The 24,278-nt window shown below is 32.6% G+C and overlaps 4 protein-coding genes across 5 annotated transcripts; 2 read left to right on the forward strand and 2 right to left on the reverse strand.

Annotated features, from left to right (window-relative positions):
- Positions 1 to 1,640: 1,640 nt before the first annotated feature.
- LOC114166607 (AT-hook motif nuclear-localized protein 8-like) lies at positions 1,641 to 5,833 on the reverse strand. Its single transcript, XM_028051361.1, has 5 exons — positions 5,211 to 5,833; positions 5,077 to 5,129; positions 4,822 to 4,965; positions 2,603 to 2,764; positions 1,641 to 2,464 (listed from the first exon to the last, which is right to left on the reverse strand). The coding sequence occupies exons 1-5, from the start codon at positions 5,605 to 5,607 to the stop codon at positions 2,171 to 2,173; spliced, it is 1,050 nt and encodes a 349-aa protein (XP_027907162.1). The 5' UTR covers positions 5,608 to 5,833; the 3' UTR covers positions 1,641 to 2,170.
- A 3,573-nt stretch (positions 5,834 to 9,406) lies between these two features.
- LOC114166596 (AP-2 complex subunit mu) lies at positions 9,407 to 15,833 on the forward strand. Of its 2 annotated transcripts, none has more exons than XR_003599972.1 (13): positions 9,407 to 9,722; positions 10,183 to 10,360; positions 10,592 to 10,682; positions 12,046 to 12,140; positions 12,516 to 12,605; positions 12,682 to 12,730; positions 12,803 to 12,941; positions 13,167 to 13,283; positions 14,114 to 14,204; positions 14,291 to 14,515; positions 14,707 to 14,821; positions 15,256 to 15,300; positions 15,414 to 15,833. XR_003599972.1 is itself a non-coding variant. In XM_028051346.1 (13 exons), the coding sequence occupies exons 1-13, from the start codon at positions 9,640 to 9,642 to the stop codon at positions 15,492 to 15,494; spliced, it is 1,317 nt and encodes a 438-aa protein (XP_027907147.1). In that variant the 5' UTR covers positions 9,409 to 9,639; the 3' UTR covers positions 15,495 to 15,833. The 2 variants fall into 2 exon arrangements, 1 of the variants encoding a protein (XP_027907147.1); XM_028051346.1 differs by having other exon boundaries at positions 9,409 to 9,722; positions 14,291 to 14,433.
- Positions 15,834 to 16,261: 428 nt separating this feature from the next.
- On the forward strand, positions 16,262 to 18,769 carry LOC114166617. Its single transcript, XM_028051371.1, has 2 exons — positions 16,262 to 16,685; positions 18,334 to 18,769. The coding sequence occupies exons 1-2, from the start codon at positions 16,455 to 16,457 to the stop codon at positions 18,562 to 18,564; spliced, it is 462 nt and encodes a 153-aa protein (XP_027907172.1). The 5' UTR covers positions 16,262 to 16,454; the 3' UTR covers positions 18,565 to 18,769.
- Positions 18,770 to 20,430: 1,661 nt separating this feature from the next.
- LOC114174628 (protein LOL1-like) lies at positions 20,431 to 23,305 on the reverse strand. Its single transcript, XM_028059456.1, has 6 exons — positions 23,233 to 23,305; positions 21,869 to 21,928; positions 21,356 to 21,469; positions 21,129 to 21,236; positions 20,903 to 21,012; positions 20,431 to 20,723 (listed from the first exon to the last, which is right to left on the reverse strand). Exons 1-6 carry the CDS (start codon positions 23,303 to 23,305, stop codon positions 20,685 to 20,687), a joined length of 504 nt encoding a protein of 167 aa, XP_027915257.1. The 3' UTR covers positions 20,431 to 20,684.
- Between the last annotated feature and the right edge of the window lie 973 nt (positions 23,306 to 24,278).

A 24,278-nucleotide genomic window follows, 5' to 3' on the forward strand; every position in this document is an offset into this window, starting at 1 on the left:
TCATGCTTATTTATTAGAAAAATTAATCTAGAGAGAAAATTTACCTTTTACTTTTTAATTTACAAATTTAAAATTCTCCGTAACTCTTTTAAAATTAATTACATATTAATGTTAATTTTTTTTTAATAAACACACATAGATACTAAGTTCTTTTTTATTATATTAAAAATAAAACATAATAAGTATTTACTATTCTACATAGGTTATTTATCTATTTTATATATTCCTTCTCTACAAAGAGATGCCTATTTATTAATATTTTCTCTTTGTTTTCTATATTATCAATCCTTGATGTATTCTTAGAAGATACGATTATTCCATAACGTGACATATTATCTGTATAATAGAATCATCATCATCCTTCAAAAAAAAAATGTAACCGTAAATATTTTATTATTTATCTCTCAACTTATAGATTATATACGATAACAAAATTTAAATATCTTATTATCTAATATTTTGTTAATAACAAAATTAATTTGACTACATTTTTATCGGAATCTCACATGCAATTTTAAGTGGTGGGTGAATAAACTTCATAAACATATAAAAAAAAGTTAAATTATTATTTTGTTTTCGGAGAAGTTAGTTTTCAATAAATAATGATTCTAAAAGTTTAAGTTTGAAATAGTATCTCCTATATAATTGTATCTCTCATTATTAATTATTAATAAGATATAGATGATGATTGAATTTTGTCATACCAAACATTCTTAACTTAAATGATTATTAAAAATTAAAGTTAAACTTTAATTTCTCCTCTTTATTATGAGAACATTATTATTAGATTGGTTATATTAAACATTATATAACTAACTTTATTTATATTTGTAAAACTATATAATACTCATATCTCAAATGATATAAGATGATAAATAGTGTTTGTTTTACCCAAAAAATTTTCAAGGGATTCTAACCATAATATTTATAATTAATTCAATTATCATCTATTTATATATATGGCAAAAATTAAAGTTAGTTGTTTCTTCGTTGGTAGGACTTGTATTATACGCTATTGGGTGTCAACATTCACATAGTTTGACTTATTATGAGTTTGTCTCATGTCACAATTTGTCTAATAATGGTTCAAACAAAATGAAAATATTGGAGTCTTCATAAACTATTGATCCACATATAAGTAAATTTATTTCCTATAAAGGTACACAATCTCTCAGTATTAGTTATAACGAAAGCAATCACGATGGAGGTACTTATTAGAAAAAAGACAATAATTAAAAAATAAAAAGGAAAGAGCTTCTCGGATAAAGAGGGCAGAACTCATACCAGGCTCTCTCTTTCTTCTTCCATCTTCCTAAGTCTTAGTGGCACCCCCATAATTTAAAGAACTATAAAATTACTCCAATGAAGGGTACCAATGTCATAAGTTTTGAATAATTATCCCAATTTTTCTTTTCAATTTATAATACTTCATCCAGAATTTATTTTTATTCCTAAAGAGTTCATGCAGAATAGTTTGAGATGCAGTGATGCAATCATATTCATAGACAGCATCAACACACGAGACGTAGTCATTCAATTAGTAAAACATACAACAAAACACACAAACTCTTCCAGAACACTATTTAAAAATCCAGACCAACTGTTTCAAACAAGAAAAAAAAAAATCAGATGAAGTCTTTCGAAATAAAAAAAATCCAGATCATCTCCATCCAAAATCTACGACAAAAATGCACTTTTTCCCAAAAGTCTAACATAGAGTTGTCGATCTTACAATTATAAATTGTATTATACAGACCACAATTTTTCTCTCCAGATCATCCCATCCCATCCCAAAGGTTGATTTAACCCTTCCAAAAAGGTCTAATTCAAAAACTAACACGCAAAAGAGAAGGACACTGGTCTTTTTTAAAATTATAGGGGTGCAAGAAAAACAGCCCGCATATAGTATATCTAGTGAACGCACAGATCCAACCCTGTAACAAGCTCAAATAATTAAAAGCTATCATTGCTAACATTTTCAAATATGATAAAATTCCTAGTGAACATAAAAATGAAGATAAATAGATTTAGACCTTAAGATAGACTCTCCTAAAACCAGTCCCAAAACCAATAATGCATGTTAGATTTTGGAATTTGACCTCTAGCCACTACCAGGAAGAATCATTATGCCAATGCCCTGCTTCTGCAGTGTTGAAACTAAAAAGCATCATCACTGCTGAGTATGGCCAGCCCATAGATGATGGTACATCTGCAGATTATGATGAATAGGCTGACTAGCATTGTTAGAGAGTCCCGGGCCTCCCAGGCCTCCCGGGCCCTTAATAAAATTATTATTTTCATTATCCTCAGATGACTCGGTTGAAGGCCCCTGAGAAGTAGGAGTGGTTGGAGTCGTAGGAGCACCAAAAGTTAACAATTGCGATGATGGCGTCGTAGAACGTCCAGATTTTACGTTATTTGAGCTAGACTTTTTTCCATCTGCAATAAAGCTACCCACAACGACCTGTTGTTGACATGCATCGAAGTTAGATCAACCCTTTTGCAGAAAAAAAATCCAATAGCCATTAACTTATATACACAACGTTTTTTATAAAAGCAGAAGAAAAATTCCAACATATTTTCCACCCTTTGAGAGAGATACCTGCACTGCCGAAGCTGCAGTAAGAGCTCCAGAAACTTCGCCACCCAATACTCGTCCATCAGGACCTGCTAAACTCACATTTAAGGAACGCATTCCGTTATGACCATTGTTATTTTCAGATTGTTCAGTAAATCCGGAAAGGGATATGATCTCAAATTCACCCTGTAATGTAAAAGACATGTGAATTAAACTTTAATTACAAACGTCTAATATCAGAGTAAACATAATGACACAACCGACCGTGTAAAAATAATGACATTGTGACAATGAAATTATGTAAAATTAAGGAGAACTAAAGATGCAGATAAATTTGGTTCATTCCCAGAAAAATAAAAACATTACCTGTTTGAACCCCATTACTAAATTAAATCACTACATAGTATACCTTTACTAATAGGGACAGTGCATGGAAGATGGGAAGAAGCCTCAAATAAAAGCAGATAAAAGAAACTGTAGGTTTAACAGACGGCATTAACACATAAATCACAAATTTGAACATTGTATTTGGAGAAGGTACAACTAGGACTAGTAATAAGATACACCCTTCACAAAAAGGGAAACCCTGGATTCTATAGGAACACATTTAGCTAATAAATTAGTGCACAAGATTATTACATCACATGCAACAACTTCATATATTCATGTTTTGGATAACATCAAGATAATTAAAGAGATATTTTACTAAGGGTGTGGTCCAAATAAAAAAGGGAAAAAGTAATGTTGCATATCAAATCAGAAAAAATACTGTATTAAAATTATAAAATACAAAAAGATAGCTCTAAACATTCTTTTCATTTCATAGGAAAGACAAGCAGTCTGAAAACTTTTGTACATAGTTAATATAAGTTATATAAACTGAGCTGATAAATTATTCACATTGCCATTTTTAACATGGTAATTATGTTACACAGTTTTACGTAAATGTTCAATCAATTAAAGATATGATGCGTCAAAGCTTTCTTAGCTTAAAGTTTGTAAGCTAATGCAAAATGTCAGCTCAGTTTCTGCGTCTCAAAGAAGAAATTGGTTTGAGGAAGATCAATAACACCTACAATAACTTATGGAACATCTAAATATAAATAAATACTAATTCTTATAACCAACAGATCAAGACTGAAGACCTGACTCTAGAAATGTACTTAACCCATCTTCACCATCCCCAAATTAATCCAATTTCAACTGTTACCTTGACAATACATATTAGACTAGATAAAACCTATATTTACTAGCACCAAACTCCACATCGAAAATTCCCAGCTGATTTCCATGATTGCAGCTTCTAGTAATCAGACGGCATAAATAGCTATATATTTCATGTACTTTCAATGCCTATAAGATTATATTATTCTACACGATGCATACAGATAAAATGTAACTCATTTGTCTTGCTTATTAAACTTCTGTCTTTACAATGCATTCAATACAGATATAAGTCAACAATACAGCAGATGAATCATTTGGTTAACAGATTCAACATTAAAAGCAGAACCCCCAGAGAGCCATAGCATGCTATTAAACCATTGAGTACCACCCAAAACAATAGAAATATAATTTCCATGGAACATTTTTTCTGAACAAATGAAGTATTTTAAAACGAAAAGGAAACATTGCAGAATTTACTCGTTTCACAAATCAGATAGATTCCAATTGTGTAATTTATAACTTTACATCTGTTCATTCACGCAGTTGAATCAGAATTGTGTGGAAGAATTTAAGTGAACTTAACTGAGTAAGAACAATTCGGTTGATATTTCTTTCCATAACAATTCTTAAACCGTAGTAGTTCAACTGACAGATTCAAAATTGTTCTATCCCAAAAAATATCACATGAAATTAAATTAGAGATACGAGAAATAAAAAGAAACCCCGGGTGAATGTTTCTGATAGATTTTATGTTTAAAACCTAAATAAACTCTGTCTTCAAAAATTAAAAAATGTAATTAAGCACATGGACAGGAAGATAATAGGTGAGGGTGTTTCTTCAAATTCTACGGTTAACATGCACACAAGCACACCAAACAGACATTTACATATATAGTACTTCAGATCATTGCCAATCAATATAGAATAACAAAAAAGGTTGACATGGTTTTGGGGCTCACTGAAACTGCACCACCACAACAATAATTATGGCCTCATTGGTCAGAACTTCCAAAATCAACATAATTTAAAACCTTGACAGTTGAGGAGGGTTGTTTAAAGGATGTTAAGAAGATTACCTCATAGGATACGTCAGGACAAGCCAGAGAAGAGGCGGAAGGCGGTTGTCGAATGGTTACATTCCGAATAGGACCGACGGCGGAGAGGATGCAAACTGTCCGTGGCCCTTGTTCACAGAAAGCCATAATCTTTGCAGCAATGTCCTACAAAACAAAAGACATTAAACAAATAAACAAATATACAACAGCGAGAATAATTTACAACAAAACCAAACATTATGATTGTGATGAGTGAACGAGGGATCGTAGTTCTACCTCGCCAGCTTCAGCTGATATTACATGCGGAGTAAAGCCAGTTCCAGTGATTCCTGAGAAAAAAACAAGACAGGATCAAACCACGTAAAAAGCAAAGGTAGCGAGAAAAGCGAAGAAGATAGAGAGATAGATACCAAGTGCGTCCATTTGTTTTTTGCCGGAACCAGGGGGACGTCCGCGGTGTTTCTTGGCGGGAGATTCGGCGGAGGAAGCGGCGGGATGATTAGGAACCAGGCCCAGGGCAATGTTGCCCCCGTCGGAGGAATATTTCCTGGGCCGGCCCCTTTTCTTCTTCGAGGACTCCGAGGAACCCATTCCGAGCGCGCACTGCTTCAGCGCAGCCTCGTGGTGGTTGTCGTTGAGAGGCTCGGGAGGAGGTGGTGGTGGGGGAGGAGGGTTGTGGTGGGGGATGTGGTTGTTGCTGATGAAAGGAAATCGGGCGGTGGCGGGGGCCAACATGGAAGGGTAGGAGGTGGGTCCCATCATCATGTTTGGCAATTGTGGTTGGTGGTGCGGTTCCCGAGAATCCATGACTGGTGAACGGAGAAGAGAATAGAAAAGCAAAATGCGGATCGCAGAGCGGTGGTGGGAGCGAATGCGTGGGGGAAACAGGGATTTGATTTGATCGAAAAAGAAGACGGTGATTGGCGAAGAAGATGCGTGGGAGTGCAGGAAGGAGAAGAAGAAGGAGAAGAAGACGAAGAAAGAAAACGAAAGGGGAGAAGAATATATATATAAGGAAGAGAATAAGAGGGGTAGAGAGGGAACACCCGAAGCGGGCTTTGGGCTGATAGTATTAATTTAGGGTTTTACTTTTAGATTTGGTTTTTATTCCCTCCCTTTTCTCAATTTATTATTCTTACTTTCCTCACACTTTCACAAGATTTCCATTTGGATATGATCTGATAGTTACCCATTTGCCGCTTCCTGTCAACTTCATCCTTCGCTTTCCATCCTCCTCCAATTACCCCTAACATCCATTTTTTCACTTTTTTTCATTTTTTTATTATTTTTAAATTCATAATTATAATATATTATCATACTCATACTCATCTTCATTTTTATTTAATTAATCATGTTCATAAATGTTACTAATTACATCACAGACAATGCATTGAACACAAGTTCATGATGAAAAATTACTCCATATACTTGGGGCATATTATGTGTTAATACTTGTGTATGACTATGCATGGATTATTATCGTACCCATCTCGTTACTTTCTCAAGTTTTAGTTTCAGGATATTCTTTATATTTATGTTTCATCTTTTATCTTTTTATGCTACAATAAACAATATATTAAAGAATCTGTAAAAAATTACAAAGTGCATACTTACTTTATATATATATAATAAATCTCATGTTGAAACATTATTATGATTAAAGTAATCAGAATTGTAGATAATAAATATAACAAACCCGTATTTATAATTTATATTTAAACTAGTTGTTTTAATCTATGTTGTATCTAGGTAATTATAAATAAATGGTGAAAGCACGCGGTTCTCATCATACTAAATATATAGATGATAAACATCAATACAATCTTTAATGTTGTGGATGAATATTCTTTTATATACATATATAAACTTATTATACCTGACACATTAGTATAGCATTCAATGCTAGTAATTATTTATATAAATATATAAAAAATATATATATTTTTATATAGTAACTGTAGAAGACCGAGTCATGGATGAACTACCAGTCACTACGATCACAAACTACTTTGGGAAAAGAGAATTTGAAAGAATAAATTTGATTAAATATAGCATTGGAGTTTTATTTAACAAACTATTATTCTAATTGTCAGCCGTTTTTTAATTTTATCCATAATGCGTTGAAAGTCGGTTATGGTAACACTGGTTCAGAGATATATATCCCATATATCTGTGAAGTTTAAATAATGGGTAATACCACCCAGTATCATTTACTAAACTGGGCGATTTTTTAAAGATGGATTTTTGAAAATATAAGAAAATAGATAAATTGTGTTTACAAAAGACACTATAAACTAATAGTATCTTTTAAACACAACTTTATACAATTAGAAAATGAAATTGTACTTTCAAATTATGATTTTAAACTTTTTATATCATTATAAATAATTTCTTTATTTTCTTTTTCTGTTTCCGTTGTTTTCTTTTATAGTTGGAAGTAATGCATGCGAATTAACATTTTTTTTACGGTTTTTAAAAGATTTATATATCTAAATTAGTTTTTCATAATTTGATTAATTGATTTTAAAAAAATTTAAAACTTTGTACATTTTCGTATAATCATATATTTTTAAATTTTAAGATATTTATTTTAATAAGTTTTTGGTACTCTTCTATATCTTAAATTATTTATTTTTTGAATAATTTGATTAAAGATATTTTCAAATTTTTACAACTTCAATTTTTTATATTGTGAATTTATTTATTAATAAATTATAATTTAAATATTAAAATATTACCATGTTTTAAAATATAATATATATATATATATATGTATATATAAATAACAATGACAAAATAAAAATCATGTATAAAATTCAATAATAAAATTATTAAAAATTTTAAAAAATATCTATATAGAGAGTTAAGAAAACAGAAAACGTTAAATAGTAAACAAATATAATTTTTTGTTTTAATTTATTAATCAAATTATTAAAAAATCCTAAATTGTTTGCACAAAAATTGAAAAAAATTTAAAAATAATTATTCAAATAAAAGTTTAAAATATAAAATATTACCAAATATTTCAAATTATGTAAATAAATAACTCCATATATATAATTTTAAAATAAGAAAAATTTAGAAAGCCAAATAATTAAATTATTAAAAATCAATTTGAAATAAAAATATGTGTATGTAAGAAATTTTAAAAATGTAAAATGTTTGAAGTCTCACGTTAAATCTACTTATAGCATATAAGTTAGTATAAATTATACATATTTCAACTTACATACTTGTTTTATAAAATTAAATTAAACTTAAAATATATATTTTAACATTATATAAAGTATTATATATACAATTCTTTTTTAGTAATATAACAAGTTGAAAGTCATGATCTGACACCATGATATCTTTTAGCAGCATAACCGTGTTTGAAAAATACCATTTTTTTTAATTATATTTTAAAATATAATTTGTCTACTTTTATATATTTTTTAAACTTTACCTAATTCAATGATAAAATTGATTAAAAAATGTGATAAATGATCTTCATATGTAAAAGATAAGTAGTGTTGTTTTTTTATCATGTAGTCCATTGTAATACACAAATCTACATTTATCAAGATCAACTCCCTTTCACATCTATTTCTCACTTTATTATGGTTACACTTCTATTTAAGATACTACTATTAGATATTAAATAATAAATAATACAATCACATAAACATATACTATGTATTTACAGTTATATAAATATAAATTTTTTAATTTTTTATAACAAATATCTACGTATAAAAATAATATAATATCTATACTTGATTTATTACCTATTATCTACAAATAATAAATATTCATAAATATTAAATATCTATTACGAATTTTACCTATAAATATCTACAATGATTTTTTTTCTCATTAGAAAAAAACTAAACAAAAGAACACTGATTTTACAATAAAGCCTACAGATTTTACTGATGTCAAATATTTAAATAGGAAAGAAGGACTATACTAAAAATATTGAAAACTGATGTCAAATATTTATAAATTAACTTTCCTGCTACCTCTTTATTTAATTTTTATTTTTTAAAACATAATAACTGAAAACATGCGAACCTTCTTTTTTTACAAATATGTTTATTTATTTTTTAATATGTCCTACATCACAACTACCAGCTTTTGTGTAGTACCATTTCATTTTTATTTTTTAACATATCATGAAAATATGTTTTAAGAAAATATTACTCGTTTTATAATTATTTAATCATAATATTACCAATAACTAATTTTTTAACTAGAAAGCCACAAACACAACAATTTTTTGCTCGTTGCATATAAATTAAAATCATCAATCTTTATTTATTAACAATGTTAATTTTGTCGGTATAAAAAAAAGATAACAGGGAGGAATTAAAAAAATTCAAGACTAATTTCAAAATTTTAATAACAAAGAACTTAAATTAAACAAACAAAATTAAATAATTGAATTAAGTTTTTACCAAATAGAACATGAGTGGTACATTTTTTCTTTTAAGTGAACTACATAGATTTTTCAAGAACAGCATTCAAGCAAAATTTATATCATGTTGTATTTTGTTTATAATTAAATAAAAAAGAAATCAGTTCACTAAATAAACTCATTAACTCATTGGGGGAGAGTCCACGTGTTGTAGAAGAACATTGGAACAGAGTTGAAGTGTTGCTGTGCTAAGAAACGCTGACTCGTAACTTTTCACATTTTGTTGCTTTCCTTCTTTGGTTCTCTCCGTCCACCACTTTCTGTTGTTGTTGGTATTGTTTTTTCTGCTGCTGCTGCTAGCTTCAGATCTGCATCTGATTGTTACTCTTCTTCGAAAGTTTTTCGTCAGAGAATTTGGAAGCTGATACACCGGATTGGAGATGCCGGTGGCTGCTTCCGCTATATACTTCTTGAACCTCCGCGGCGACGTTCTCATCAATCGCCTCTACCGAGACGATGTTGGGTAATATCTATTCTTTTTTCTCCTTCTTTCGCCTACTCATCGCTCAGTGAAGTCAAAGCGTCAAAGCGAATTATTTCTGCTGTTTGCTCTCTTAAACGTTATAGGACTCAGTTTTCAACATTCTTTTTTTTTTTTTGTGTTTGGAGAATTCTGGAAAGTAAGTCGTACTGTAATTGCTTGTCTCTTCCTCTTAGGTTCGTCCTAATTCCTTGTAGGAAAACAATTACGCCGCACGTTAGAATCGAAACCTACCTTTAGGGACTTAACAGTGTCAATTTTGAACGAAGTTTTGCTATAATGTAGCTAGAACCAGTGAATAGCGTTAAGGATTAAGGAACTTTTGCTTTTGGAATGCTCTTATTGGAACCCTGGAACTTGGTGATTGCGCTTATCGGAAGTTTATTTTTTATTTTCGTGGGGAACAATATCACATCTTCTAACTTATTGTATTACATTGCAGGGGAAATATGGTTGATGCTTTTCGGACACATATAATGCAAACAAAAGAACTTGGTACTTGTCCTGTGAGGCAGATTGGTGGCTGCTCTTTCTTTTACATGAGGATCAGCAATGTTTACGTCGTGATTGTTGTCAGCAGCAATGCTAATGTAGCTTGCGCTTTCAAGTTTGTTGTTGAGGTATTTAACCTCTTGCTACCTCTGTAACTTGTAACTTATCCGATGATGCAGCTTGATCAGTTAAATTAGGATTCATGACATGGGTCTTTTTCATTACATCCTTCCTCGACTTTGGGATGAAGGTTTTGCTGTCTATGTTGCTCGGAGATGGAATTCTGTCTTTCAATCTAGATATTTGATCATCATTAACTTATAGTTGTGTAAATGATCACATATATATCCTCGTTGCAGGCAGTTGCACTATTTAAATCATATTTTGGCGGTGCCTTTGATGAAGATGCAATTCGCAATAATTTTGTACTTATTTATGAGCTCCTAGATGGTATGTAATCATGTGGTGATGAATTAAATTCGTTGAAATTTTATGTTGCAATGCATGCTTATGCTGAAAGTCAGTTCAAGGGTTTTAGTTTCCTATAATTTCAAAATCTGTCATTTGTTTGAAGAATATTTTCTGGATAAGTTTTTATTTTTCTGTTCAAACTTTAAGTGAGTGGTTTAACTGAAGAGGTAGATGCAGGAACATTACTTGTACATTACTAAATAGTTATATGATTTGAATTTTCTGGAAATATTTCATACAGATACACTAGTTAATGTAACTGGGTTTTCACTGGGACAAAACATGAAGAATGTTTTGCTAAACTGATTCATTTATATATGGTGACAAAACCTCAGGCTAGCAGCAAGGGTAATAATACATTTTGTAATTTCATATGCTCTTCAGAATTTGAAAGAATTTCCATATTTATAATTGGTAGTGAAATAGGACTTTACGAGTAAATTGTAACAGAAGCGGCTAGTCTCATATGCATGCATATGTGAAACTGCAACCGTGCAGTTGCTTGGCAACTGTTGTGCATCTATCTGTTTTGTCAACAGATTGAAACAGAAACAGAGGTTTAAATAGCTGCCCTATAGCAGCACAGTGGCCCCGCCAGGGGCTTCCGTAGTGGATAAAGCAGACCAAACAGTAGCCACAGGGGCACTGTGTGAACTAGGGCTTTACTAGTGAAATGTAACAGAAGTGGCTAGTTTCATATGATTGCATTTGTGAATAGTGCGCTATAGTTTTGCTATAGCAGTGTAGCAGTGTGGAGCAGCCCCTGCCTGCTATAGGGGCTGCCTCAGCAAAATCAAATTACAGGCTCATACTCATTAGTGGCTGTTGCAGCACTATTCTATGTGTTGATTCCTGAAATTTCTTTGAAAAATGACATTAAGTCTTTTTTGGGATTTCCATTTCCAATGCTCAAATCTACAGCTGTTATAGTAGTGAAGATGATAAAGAAGACTTGAATTTAAGAGATTGTGATTTACGATGATTCCTCTCGAGGAAACTTATATTTGAATTTAGTTGTTATTTACTGCATGTTTTGTTTAGTGACACACCTATGAATTTTTTTTATTGATTCTGAATGCCACTAATTGAGTAATTTTTTTTGTCACTTTTGAGAATTCCTTGTATATTTTATACATTTTTTTTTTAAAATAGTGGTTATCTTGCTGTAATGTTATTGGGGCTAATTGCTACATGTTATCCAGGATTTCAAACACCAGGATAAAATATTTTTCTAATTCAAACTTTGTGTAATAATAAAAGACTAAATAGTGTTCTCACGAAAAAAATATTTATCATTTGAATTCGAATGAGTTTATGATAAATATTTTACTAATATTTGCAGAAATCATGGATTTTGGTTATCCTCAAAATCTTTCTCCAGAAATCTTAAAGCTTTATATCACTCAGGAAGGAGTGCGTTCCCCATTTTCATCCAAGGTTAGTCTGCACATGCTACTGTAAACAAATACATTGAATTACACGGGTGTTTACTTGATAGAACTGGCATGAATTACATTGAGATGAACAAAATTAGGAAAAAGGAACCTTAGAGAATAGAATATCTATACTTGCATGAGTATATGAAAATACTAAATATCATTTTGTTGGAGGAAACAGAGGGAAACACCTCACCACAGACATACCTATGCAAAATGTGATTTCACATGTTACTGGCTCTGTGTGTGCATATGTTATCTGTCTGTCCACTTGTTTGTTGTTTGAGTTTACATTTCTTAATGTGATGTACTGTTTAAATAACTAACTAAATCCTATAATTCATCCTGTACTGTGCGCAATCCTGGGGTGATACAGCCTTTAGATAGACCTGTTCCAAATGCAACTTTACAAGTTACTGGTGCTGTTGGTTGGCGGAGAGAAGGCCTTGTATACAAAAAGAACGAGGCAAGCTGTGTAGTATCTTCCATTCTTTGTCATTAGTGCCTTACTATTGCAAATTTACATCTTTTATCCATTGCAGGTCTTCTTGGATATTGTGGAGAGCGTGAATCTTCTTATGTCTTCAAAGGGTAGGTCATGAATTTTCCTGTCTCCACAACATTGATGCTTGCTTGATTATGTGTTAATTGTGATGATTTTAGGTGTTGTTCTACGCTGTGATGTTACGGGGAAGATTCTTATGAAGTGCTTTCTTTCTGGAATGCCTGATTTGAAGTTGGGTCTGAATGACAAGATTGGCCTCGAGAAAGAGTCAGAAATTAAATCTCGTCCTACTAAAAGGTAGTTTTCATTTGAACATGATTCCCACATTTTCTTTTTACATTATCATTTGAAACACGTGTTTGTCCTGTTATATTACTGTAGGGAATTGTGTGTTTACTTTTTCTCTTCTAAAGCGTAGTCCATCTTGTGTGTCGTACTGGGAGGACAATTCATCCTTATGTTTTATTTGCTCTACTATAATAGTAATATTGTTTTCTGCTGTCAACAAAATCCATTTTGCAGTGGTAAAACTATTGAGCTTGATGATGTAACTTTCCATCAATGTGTAAATCTGACAAGGTTCAACTCAGAGAAGACAGTTAGTTTTGTGCCACCTGATGGTGAATTTGAACTAATGAAGTAAGCTCTTACCTTCTCTTGAATTTTGTGAACCTACAGCAAACTTCTTGCAAACATGCTTTGGTGGGAAAAGGGGGCAGGTGGATAAATGGATTTATGATTTCTTTCCTTGCTGTTATTCTTCTTGATTAACTATTTCAAAATAACTCTTTGTTGGTTTTTCTACAAGGCACTTGGAAATGTATTTCTCGGTAGAAGAAATGTATTTCTTGGTAGATCTTCATCACCAAACTTAAAATGGGACAATGGATTACTGACATATCTATGATATGATTTAAGCTTCTAAGGAAGAGTTCTATTCCTTCTATGACACCTCAAAAGACCATCAAACGCAACATTGAAAACTATTTTTTCTTTGGTTCATATTGGAATCCAGTTCTCTTTAATACCAAGGAGCTAAGTCAAGGGGTGCATCAGAAATCTGCCTTACAAACATCCATTTCTTTAGTTTGTTAGGTTTTCCTTGCCTTTTCTACAATTTAGCTTGTTTGCTATTACCTAATTTTGCAATGGAAATGTATCGGGTGCTCATACCGTTCACAGTCTATTATCATCGTAGGTTCACTTATTTAGAAAGATGGTTATGCTCCCTGTTGTTAGATTACTTTCTTCCTTTCATAACGTTTGTAGCATTGAAGTGATTCTCATTTTCTGCACAGCATTAGGTTCATCATGAATTCAAATGATATTTAGTAGCTCCAAGAAGTATATTTTACCATTTTGCACCACTTGGTATATAAAATCACAAGTGATTTAGGACCAGGTGAATTCTTAACGGTGCCAGAAGTGGCATTGGTCTTGTCTGATATAAGATTATTTTATATTGATAGATATCGTATCACCGAGGGTGTTAATCTTCCCTTCAAAGTATTGCCCACTATCAAGGAACTTGGTCGAACAAGGATGGAAGTAAATGTTAAGGTTTGAAAATTTAAACTTTGAAGGTCAAACATATTGAATGTCATCTACCCCTCATTCGTTTTACTAGTTATTAACATGCTTTTCAGGTAAAGAGTGTCTTTGGCGCAAAGATGTTTGCACTAGGGGTTGTTGTCAAAATTCCTGTGCCGAAACAAACAGCAAAAACGAGTTTCACAGTCACATCTGGTCGAGCAAAATATAATGCAGCTATTGATTGTTTGGTTTGGAAGTAAGAGTCTCACTTTGTTATGATTACTATGTGAAACAAAGTGGTTTTCCGACCCTAATTCAGCATCTTGAGTAACCTAAATGTATGCTGTTACTTGCTAATTTTATGTTTTAGTAATCATGTTTAAATGTGTTACTATTCATGCTTGAAATATGTTGTTTTACATAGTACGATAGGATAGGATTCCCAGATTTATTTTCTAGTTTAACTTGTCATGGGCACTATTTAATGTGGCTTTCGGTATTAACATCCTATTCTATTCTTAATTTGTAGACTAAGAAAATTTCCTGGGCAAACTGAGCCGACCTTGAGTGCAGAAGTTGAACTTATTTCCACGATGACAGAAAAGAAATCTTGGACTAGACCGCCAATTCAGATGGAGTTTCAGGTTTGTTTTCTGTTGTTTTTACAAATTCCATGAAAATGGCTGGAACATCCTGATTGCCTTAGAAGTATCAGTGAAAGCTTATTCATGAAAATGGTTGGACGTGTAATTAATCAGGTTTTATTATATACATGTCAATTACGGAAATTAGTAATCAGGGCTTGGGACCTGTAAATTCATTACTATATAAATATATATTCAGTTCATTCGTCGATCTAGGAGAAGTGAAATGGTCTTTCCTTTTCTCTCTCCGGACAAAATATATATTTTTTTAAACTTTCCTTTTTTCTTTTTGGGTAAGCTTGGTGGACATTGGCCCTCTGCTGCGGGGATGACATCTGATCTAATATTTCACATTCTCTTGTTGAGAATCAGTCTCGAAACACTTGCTTCCTATATAGTAGCTTGACGTATAAGTCTTATATTTCATAATGCAGGTTCCCATGTTCACGGCATCTGGTTTACGTGTCCGTTTTCTAAAGGTAAGGTATCCAACTTGATTTAAGAGGCTTTTCTTTTCTGTTTTTAACATTGATATGTGGACGCCTCATGTTTTTCTTAGAACTCAGTGGTTTTTGTAATTTACTCTCTGAAGGTGTGGGAAAAGAGTGGATACAACACTGTTGAGTGGGTTCGGTATATAACAAAGGCAGGATCGTACGAGGTAAGGTGCTAGTCGTCACATGGAAAAACATCAGATTAATGGGTGGAGATGGAAGCAAATCCAAATGCAGTTACCAGTTATAGCTTGAGTTTCTTCTTAGCATCATCACATAGAGTGCCGTCAAATGATTGTGGTTGTGAAAAATGAGTCAAAGGCCAGGTTGTTCATGTAAACTCTTAATTGATCCCATCTCCCTTGTACACATTGTATTTTATTTTAATGATAGTGGCGCGTTCAGTAGTTGTTTTTTTCGCGCTAAATGTAGGCATTGAAAAGATAAATATGTGGAGACACTACTTGTAAGTATGTGATGATTCGTTGCTTCAAGGGAAGAAATCATATTTGAGATAAGAAAATCAAGGTTAGGGAAGAAATCATCTTTGAGATAAGAAAATCAAGGTTATGACATAACAAGCAAGGGGCAGGGTTAGTATATTCTTAGTTTCGTTTGTACGAGGAATTCTTCTCACAATTTCCATTCACAATTATATATATTCAAGTAGTATTCGAATATAATATAATGGTTAAATCATTTTAGATAATAAAAAGGTACAAATAATCTCGGGACGATAATAATAAAAATTTGCAAAAATAATGAAAAAAATATAATCATAAGAAATTTATTAAAATGTAAAATTAATATCTAATGAAGTCAAAGTTTAGATACAATGATGTGTTAGCGTTTTAATTTAATAATTTATATCATAAAAAGATATCACATATTATTTAAGAAAAAATAAAATTTAACTGAAAAATAGAATAATAAAAAATGAAAAGGAAGATGGAGGGATGCAGAGCGTATAGAAAGTGAAGGTGAAGGATTGGTTTGGTTGGGTGTATATAGTGTCCCATGGTATCTCATCTTTCGTGCAACGACTGCAGCTGCAAAGTGCAAGCAAACGCGTGCAGTGCAGAGGGATCTTGGCTCGCTGCAACAAACACCACGCCTTTTCTCTATACCCTCTTTGATTCATGGGACTGTTCAGAAGGATTGCTGGATTTCTAGGGATTGGAAACCACGATCACGATTCCAAGGATTCCGCCGCCGATGAACACGATGGCCATCCTAGTACGACACCGTATCGAGTCAGAGAAACCGGTCGTCCTCGTAAAGGCTTTAGCGTCCCTGCCCAGGTCGTCGTCGATCGCCACCACCTCCCACCTGTTCTCACTCCCTCTACGTCTGGCGACGGCGGACTTCAGGTCCTTTCTTTCTCATCATTCCAATTCTGTTGGGTTTTATAACCATGCATTTAAAATTTGGGAAACCTAAAAATTCATGTCATGTTAGCGGCACAATTATTGCTTGGATCTTATACCTCATTTGTAATTGTTGACCTTTTTTCTACATAATTTAATTTTACAGAAAATGGATTAAGTCTAGCACGAGTGCATGGATATGATAAAGGAAAATAGCAAACTCGTGTGCTTACTTTTGTGTATTTGGGATATCAAGGCCCTTGTGAATTCTTGGGACTGTGCAGAGGCTAGTAATATCTTTTAATCCTGGTTTCAAATTGTATTGTTAGGATTGTAAATAACCCGAGTCTATAGTTCCTGTGTTGAGTACTTTTGTATGTTCGTACGCGACAAATGGAACCCTTTTTACGATTGGAACTCCAATGAACATTTTTTTTAAAATGGTACTTCCTCGGGTCTTGAATACAAAAAATAAATAAATTAGTCAGTTTAGTTTAATTGTTCTTCATTTGAAACACAGACATTTTTCCTAAACTACATAAAAATAAGAGAATCATTGGAATAAAATCTCAATTAGACGGAAGACAGATAGGTAAAGTTAGTTGAAATTTGCTTATACTTAAATCCATCTCTCAACCTTTTTTTTCTCTTATATTTGAGATTAAAAGAAGTATCTTATAATGTTTGTGTTTGGGAAAGATAATCCAGCCCTTTGTTTTCTCTTGGACTTCCTACCTCCGAAGCTGAAATTCAAGATCTATTATTTCAGTTATCTTGAGAGGATGTTATGATATCTGATTTCTTCAGGAAAATAGTAGATTGGTATGACTTTGTAATGTTGCAGTGCCAATGTGGATAACTGCTTTTGTCTTTATTTTCTTACTTTGTGCTGTTAATGAGGATCACTCTTTTTTCTAGCTGCTAGGGGAAGCTGAACACTTTTGTAAAAATTGACAGCATTTGGCTTTTATTTGTACTTTAACATAGCAAAATTAGGTTGGAGGTGTCCTACCATTGGCGGAGGGGTGATTCTTATCATATTCCACTGGAATTAGTTCATCTACGTATAATATTAGAGTTTAAATCTGCCGTCAATGTCCCTCACTTGATTGCATGAATGGATGTACTTAACATTCCTTAACCCAAACTCAAAGACGAGTATGGGGAGGGGATTATTTAAAACTTGAATCGGTAATGGCAAATTCTTAGACAGTTCGCTTTGTACCATATTTTGTTTCAAAAGTAGCTATCAGGTCTGTTCTGCTCATGATCAGTGAATCTTATCCTTGTTTCATGATTGGGAGTTGTCATTACAGCTTTTTTTATGCCCAGCCTATTTGGCGGATAGCTTCTATTATTACAGTCACAACATTTGGACGTACTATGTACGAGTTAGGAAAAAATAAACAGCTTTAAGTTAACACACGACTCCAATCAATGATAGATGAAAGAGGGGAGGGGAAATATAGTTGCAAACTAGGGATTTTGGGGCATTCATGACCTTATGCTTGTGCCTCTTACATTTTCTTTTGTCTCCATTGCCTAGTAATTAAGTCTGGGAGTATCATGTTCAGATAAATTTTCCCTTGTCTAGTAATTTACTGCCAGCAGGTGTTTAATATTTTTGGGCTGTTGTGTTTCTCTTCATCAGGGTCTGGGTTGGTATGCTAAGCGTCTTAGGATGGACGAAGATGGAGATTTGGCAGATGAATTCCTTGAAGAGGTATTGTCAGTGACGCCAGAAGTACTTGGAGAAGATCATCATAAAACACAGGCAAGGTTTAAATCGAAGAAGGGGACCAAGGAAGTCAGAGTGAACAAACAAATCCTATTAGATGGGAAAATTATTCTTCATTGTGTGGAACACCAAGGCAGATTGTAGTAAACATTGGTTCGGATATTGGTTCATTCGGCTTTTTCTGTTTAGTTGTGCATACTGTGGAATCTGTAGTTAAACACTAACATTTTAACTGGGCTTTACTTCATGGTTCCTTTTTGCAATTTAGCTGTCTTTTTACTAGCTATGAGTATGTTTGGGAATTGCTACACTTGATGAAAGCTTGTGGGAGTTAAATGTACAATTTAAAGAAGGTAATGGTTCCCAACAAATTTAACTTCCAAATCTCATGTCCAAGCTACATTACGGTGGCTGTCAGATTTGTAGGTCTGGCGATTGTTTTTGCTAGACATTGAGTAACATAGATGGGTATCTTGGCTGAGAGGACCACGTGTGAGATCCACAAAGAAGCTATGAAATCTTGTGAATTATGGTAGTCTCCATTAAGTACTGAAATCCTGGACGTGCTATTCTTCAAACTAATTGTGACAGTTTGTACTTGCTAATTCCTTTCTGGCTACTATTAGCTAATGCTTAAACTGTTGCTATACTTATTAAATTAATTAAATGAAATTTAATCTGAGAAAAGTTGCCATCGATATCGGCGTACCATCTGAATGTTTAAAGAATACGGAGTTATCTGTTTGTTGTTCAGCACTTCTGCTCAAGGTTGAAAATCTTGTTTGAATGCAAGATTCTCGACCTTTACTAATCTTCTGGATTGGTGTGTAATTCCAAGGTGGTTGGCCTAGTTAGAACAATTGGCCTAATGATTAGAATTATATATTTTGTTTACTGTGTGTAAGGGATATCTGAAAAATTGGTAAGAATAGGAAATGATGTCAACTAACATAACCCTATAGGTAAGGGGATGTTAGTTTCTGCTACACGAATATGTATACCTGAAGGATGATAGATGAAGGTCGTTCAAGGTGGTATTTCATATGGAGTTAAATTGCGATAGTGGAAAATAGGAAATTAGACGAAATTTGCGAGAAAATGTTTTGATATTGCTACCATAAAGTATGGTAATTGAAAAAATTGTTGCTGCAAGTGATTTATCATTTGAATTTCTTACTTAAAAAGTCTAGAATTCAATGATAATGCTGATTTTTTTTCATCAATGATAATAGAACTGAGCGAACTCTCATATCTGATTGAGAAGATACTGCGTTGCAGCCACAGTCACAAGCACTTGTTATATGACTATAATAGTATGTAGCAACACACGAGAAATAGTGAAGAGACGACTACCTTAAGTCTTAACCTCATGATGCACGTCTTATACTTACCAAAGACTAATTTTCATTGAATGCGACATTTTAAAACGAGTGGAACACGACTATTAAACCGAGTGAGCAGTGACATATTCAAGGCTGTTGGAGAACACGGGGCAATATCAAAGAAACCACTAACGTAAGAAGAGATGTCCATATCAGTATTCACATTCATCGGTTTTTTCTACCTCATAACGCTTCAAGTTGAATGCCGAAAAACACGTTTCTTGAGTTAATCTACCAAAAAGGGTGACCATGTTGCGATTCAGAGATAAGATTGGTTTTTTCGTTTCCTTTTTAACCTCTCTTTTTATATAAATTTGTTGGCATCTTTGTGTTCTTTACAACCCCATCCTGATGAAGGATAAGTTCTGTTAGAAATTTTACTCTTTTTCTTGAGGATCTTTGGTTGATTCAAGAGGAACTAAAATGCTACATGAAAGAAACAAATGATGTGTTTGATTCTGCTTCAAGCTTCATAAACCAAGTATCAGCAAGGGAAGATAAACCTTATCTAAAGATATGCCAATTTTCTAAAGCACTCAGAATCAATAATCTTATCACAAATAGTTATTCCAAAGTATCTTTTAGGAAGACACTACCTTCGATATTGGAGAACTATATAAAACTGCACTGACATTGACACTGTTGGGGCGACATCGATTCCTTAAGAGGCTTACACTGCTTACAAATAAAGCAGTACATGGTACACCAATATACCAAAATTATTTAATTATTTCAGTAAAGGGAAAAACAGTTCATACATTTGAGGGGAAAATTTTCTCTGATATCACATATGCACTCGTTACTCCTCAAGAGTGATGAGTTGTAACAATTAAAACCAAGGTAGTGGTGCCTGCAACCCATTTTAAAGAACGATTCAACCATTTAAGTACTGAATTTCTGCTCAGCAGTACTTGTTGAGGCCTGCATCATTCGGTAACAACAGTGTAAGCAAGATGCATATAAGAATGCAGGTCAAATTATCGCACTAAGTTGCTAAGAAAGGAAGAATGCATAACAAAATTACACGGTTGCTCTAATAAAAAAAAGTACTTTTGAATCTGACACTGTAAAGTATTAACCAAAGAAGAGATTGTACTGACCCCAACTAATGTTACAAAACTGCAAACGGCACATTTCACGGATCTTGCTCCATATTGGTACCTCAGTAGCATCTTACAGTTCCCACAGTTGACATGTGCCACCTGATTTGCTGTTACAATGTTGATACATACAAAGTAATGACTCAAATAATAACACAGAACAACACAGAAAATTCAGAATTCAGTAGAGAATCCAAATTTCATCAAGCTGTTTATGGTTTAATACCTTCCAAAGCTAGATTGACTGTGTGACAGCAAGAGCATTGCACACTTGTGGCTCCACGGATGTACATGAGTAAAGTGTGACAGCCTCCACACACTAACTGGGCCATTTCTGTGCATATGCAACAAATGCTTATGATTTCATCTTACTCGGTTGATTCAAAAAATTTGAATAGGTAACAAGTTGAACTTCCTAAATAACAAGAATTACAGAGAGAAAGTGCACCGTACCAGGTGGTGGCACGGTTGTGACTGCATTGCAAACAGCACAACACACAGAGGTGGCTCCAACTGGATAAAGCAGAAGGTTTCTACACCCAGAACAGACAAGTTGACTCTGCGGACCTAGTTAAGGAATCTTTTGACATAAGTTATTCGCAAGTATTAAATAAATGACCATTTTTTTTTCCCTTCTCTTTGATGCCATGGCAATGAATGTTCTAGCATTCATCGTGTCATTAATAAAGGTCCAATTTTTCAAAATGGAAAACACAGAACTGTACTAAACACATCTTCTTGTTCAATATTCCATCTGGGAAACGAAATTTCATTCTCCGCTCCCTCCTTTGGGTGAATTGAGCATTTCTGTTTTATATCTGGGAATCGTTCTAAGGGACTTGGTCTTCAAAACAAGCAAAAATTGGACTTTTGATTTTTATGGAAATAATAATTGTGTTATCATTCTACCACCAACATGAATGAGCAAAGAAAGAAAGAAAGAAAGAGAAGAGAAAGAAAAGATACCACTTGGTGGAGGCGTATATGGAGGTGGCGGGGGTAGGGGGCAAGTGGAACCGGCATTATCTCAAGATACTATCTTTACCAAACTCTACGTAGAGAATAAAACTCTTTCTCCTCCCATTGAACAATTCCTGGAAAAAACTGAAACCTGAAACATGACGATGGCATAAGAAAGCATGGAAAATGAACTATAACTTGGCATTAATAGCAGCAGAATCAGGGCAAGAGAGAAACCTTTTATGAAGCAGATTGTGAAAGGAACTAAATTTGCAGACGGGTTAACGTAACAGTCAAACGACAAGTTTTGTTTCCCTTAGGAAGCCATGCATGAAAGAAATGAAAAGGGAGGAATAAAGAAGAAGAAGATGGAAGAGAAGCAAAAAAGAAATGAGATTAAATAGAATGGTGTAGTCCCAGGTGGGGGCAAGCACACGCCTTTGTCAACTGTTACTGCTGAAGTGGAGAGAGATAGAGAGAGTTATAGCATATGTACGAGGACATTTCGAGAAAAATAATGGCCAAGAAAATATGTTAGATACGACAGATATTAATTTAAAGGGTATTCAGTTGTTTTGGTCCTACTCTCGAGTCCACCTAAGATAATTACCAACACTCTTTAGATTCCTCTTCTAAGATTTCAGCGCTGTAGAACGCACTTTGTCATATTTTATCATATTCTAAAGTTAAATATGATAAATTAGATTTAGTATTTTTTTTAATTTTGATTTAATTTAATATTTCAATTTTTAATGAATTATATATATATATATATATATTATAGTCTTACATATATAAAATATTTAATTTTTAATATCAAATCTTAAAATAATGATATTATGCGTCTTTATTCTTATATGATGTTTAATTTTATTTATTTTATCTAATGTAGGACTTTGATTCATACTTAGATTATTCTAAACAATTTTAAAAGTACAAAACATGAATTTAGTCAATTTAACTCAATTTTGTTAAATTTATTTAAAATTTTAAACACGTTTCATGATGATATTTAAATTGTTTATACTATTTACTGTTTGTTACATTTGTTGGTTGAGATGTTATTATGACATATGTTTGAAATCTCAACTAAACTTATGTAACAAAATTGAGTTAAAAAGACTAAATTCATGTATTTCTAAAATTGAGAGACTAAATTAGTCTGAAATTTAAAAAAAAATATTATTTTTGATTTTTACTAAAAATTTAAAATTAAAGGAAAAATATATATTTAATTCTTTAAAGTTTTAATTGTTTTGTACATGAAATAATTGAAGTATGAGATAAATGTGATAAAGTTTACCATTATATAAAAAGAAATTACTTGTTTCGAGATTTTGAAGTTAAAAAAATACTAATTCTTTATATACCTGTTTCTAATAACTCAGAAAAGTCCATGAGTATGTATGATGTAGTGAAGCAGTAAAGGACCACCTTTAACATTTTCCTACGGAATTATTATTACTAAGATACAAGATGAGAGATAAGGATGATGGCTCTTAATCTAAAATTGTGGTCCTCTCTGTCTCACTTCTTTTACCAAAATTCCAATCTCTCCCTTTTCCCAAAAAAAAATTACATTCTTTTCTATTTCATTTTCTTCCCACCCTTAACATTATCGGTTTTTGAATGTACACTCTTCACTTTGGAGATAAACATGGCTAAGCTTTTGAATAATACAACTATTCATAACATTAATAATTTTTTTAATAGTGATATTCATATAAATTCTTTGTTACAATAAACAATTTGAATTCGAAATTATTTGGCAAAAGTAAGGGCTGCTACAACTGGTATAAAACGATGATAGAGAAATAAAAATTCATCTGGAAAAGTTGTTTATGTATGTTGATTTTAACAATTAACATTGCACTAGTATAACGAAAATGTTGTGGTCTTGAAATTTTTTTGAAGATGTCTTGTGTTTTCATCTTGTTCACTCACTTCTTTAGAATTATACAAGACAGGCAAAAGATTCAAAATTTGAAATTATATCCGTACTAATTCAAATCTATGTTGTTTTGAATCCATTTAAATGGATTTATTCTAAATTTAAATGAATAAGAGACTCGTTTCTGTTGAAATATATTATATGTAACACGTTTAGTTATAACAAGTGTTAGCCTCTTAGAAAAATATTATTTTCTTTTTCAAAATATTTTAGAAAGATATATTTCCAAAATGAAAAGGGAATTTAACTTCTTCAAAAAGTACGATATATTTTACTATTTATTTTACTCAACTTAATCGAAACTCAATAATTTAGAAAAATTGTCTGAGTAAGATGAAAGAATTAATCATTAATTTCCTCTCATGTTTCCTATAAAAGCATTGTTGTTTTGCTAAATTTGACGAAAGATTTGGTGGATTGGTCAAATCCATTATATTCTCTTTATCCTATCTTCTACTCGGGAAC

Source organism: Vigna unguiculata, chromosome 2 (genome assembly GCF_004118075.2).
Source record: "Vigna unguiculata cultivar IT97K-499-35 chromosome 2, ASM411807v1, whole genome shotgun sequence".
Taxonomy (NCBI): domain Eukaryota; kingdom Viridiplantae; phylum Streptophyta; class Magnoliopsida; order Fabales; family Fabaceae; genus Vigna; species Vigna unguiculata.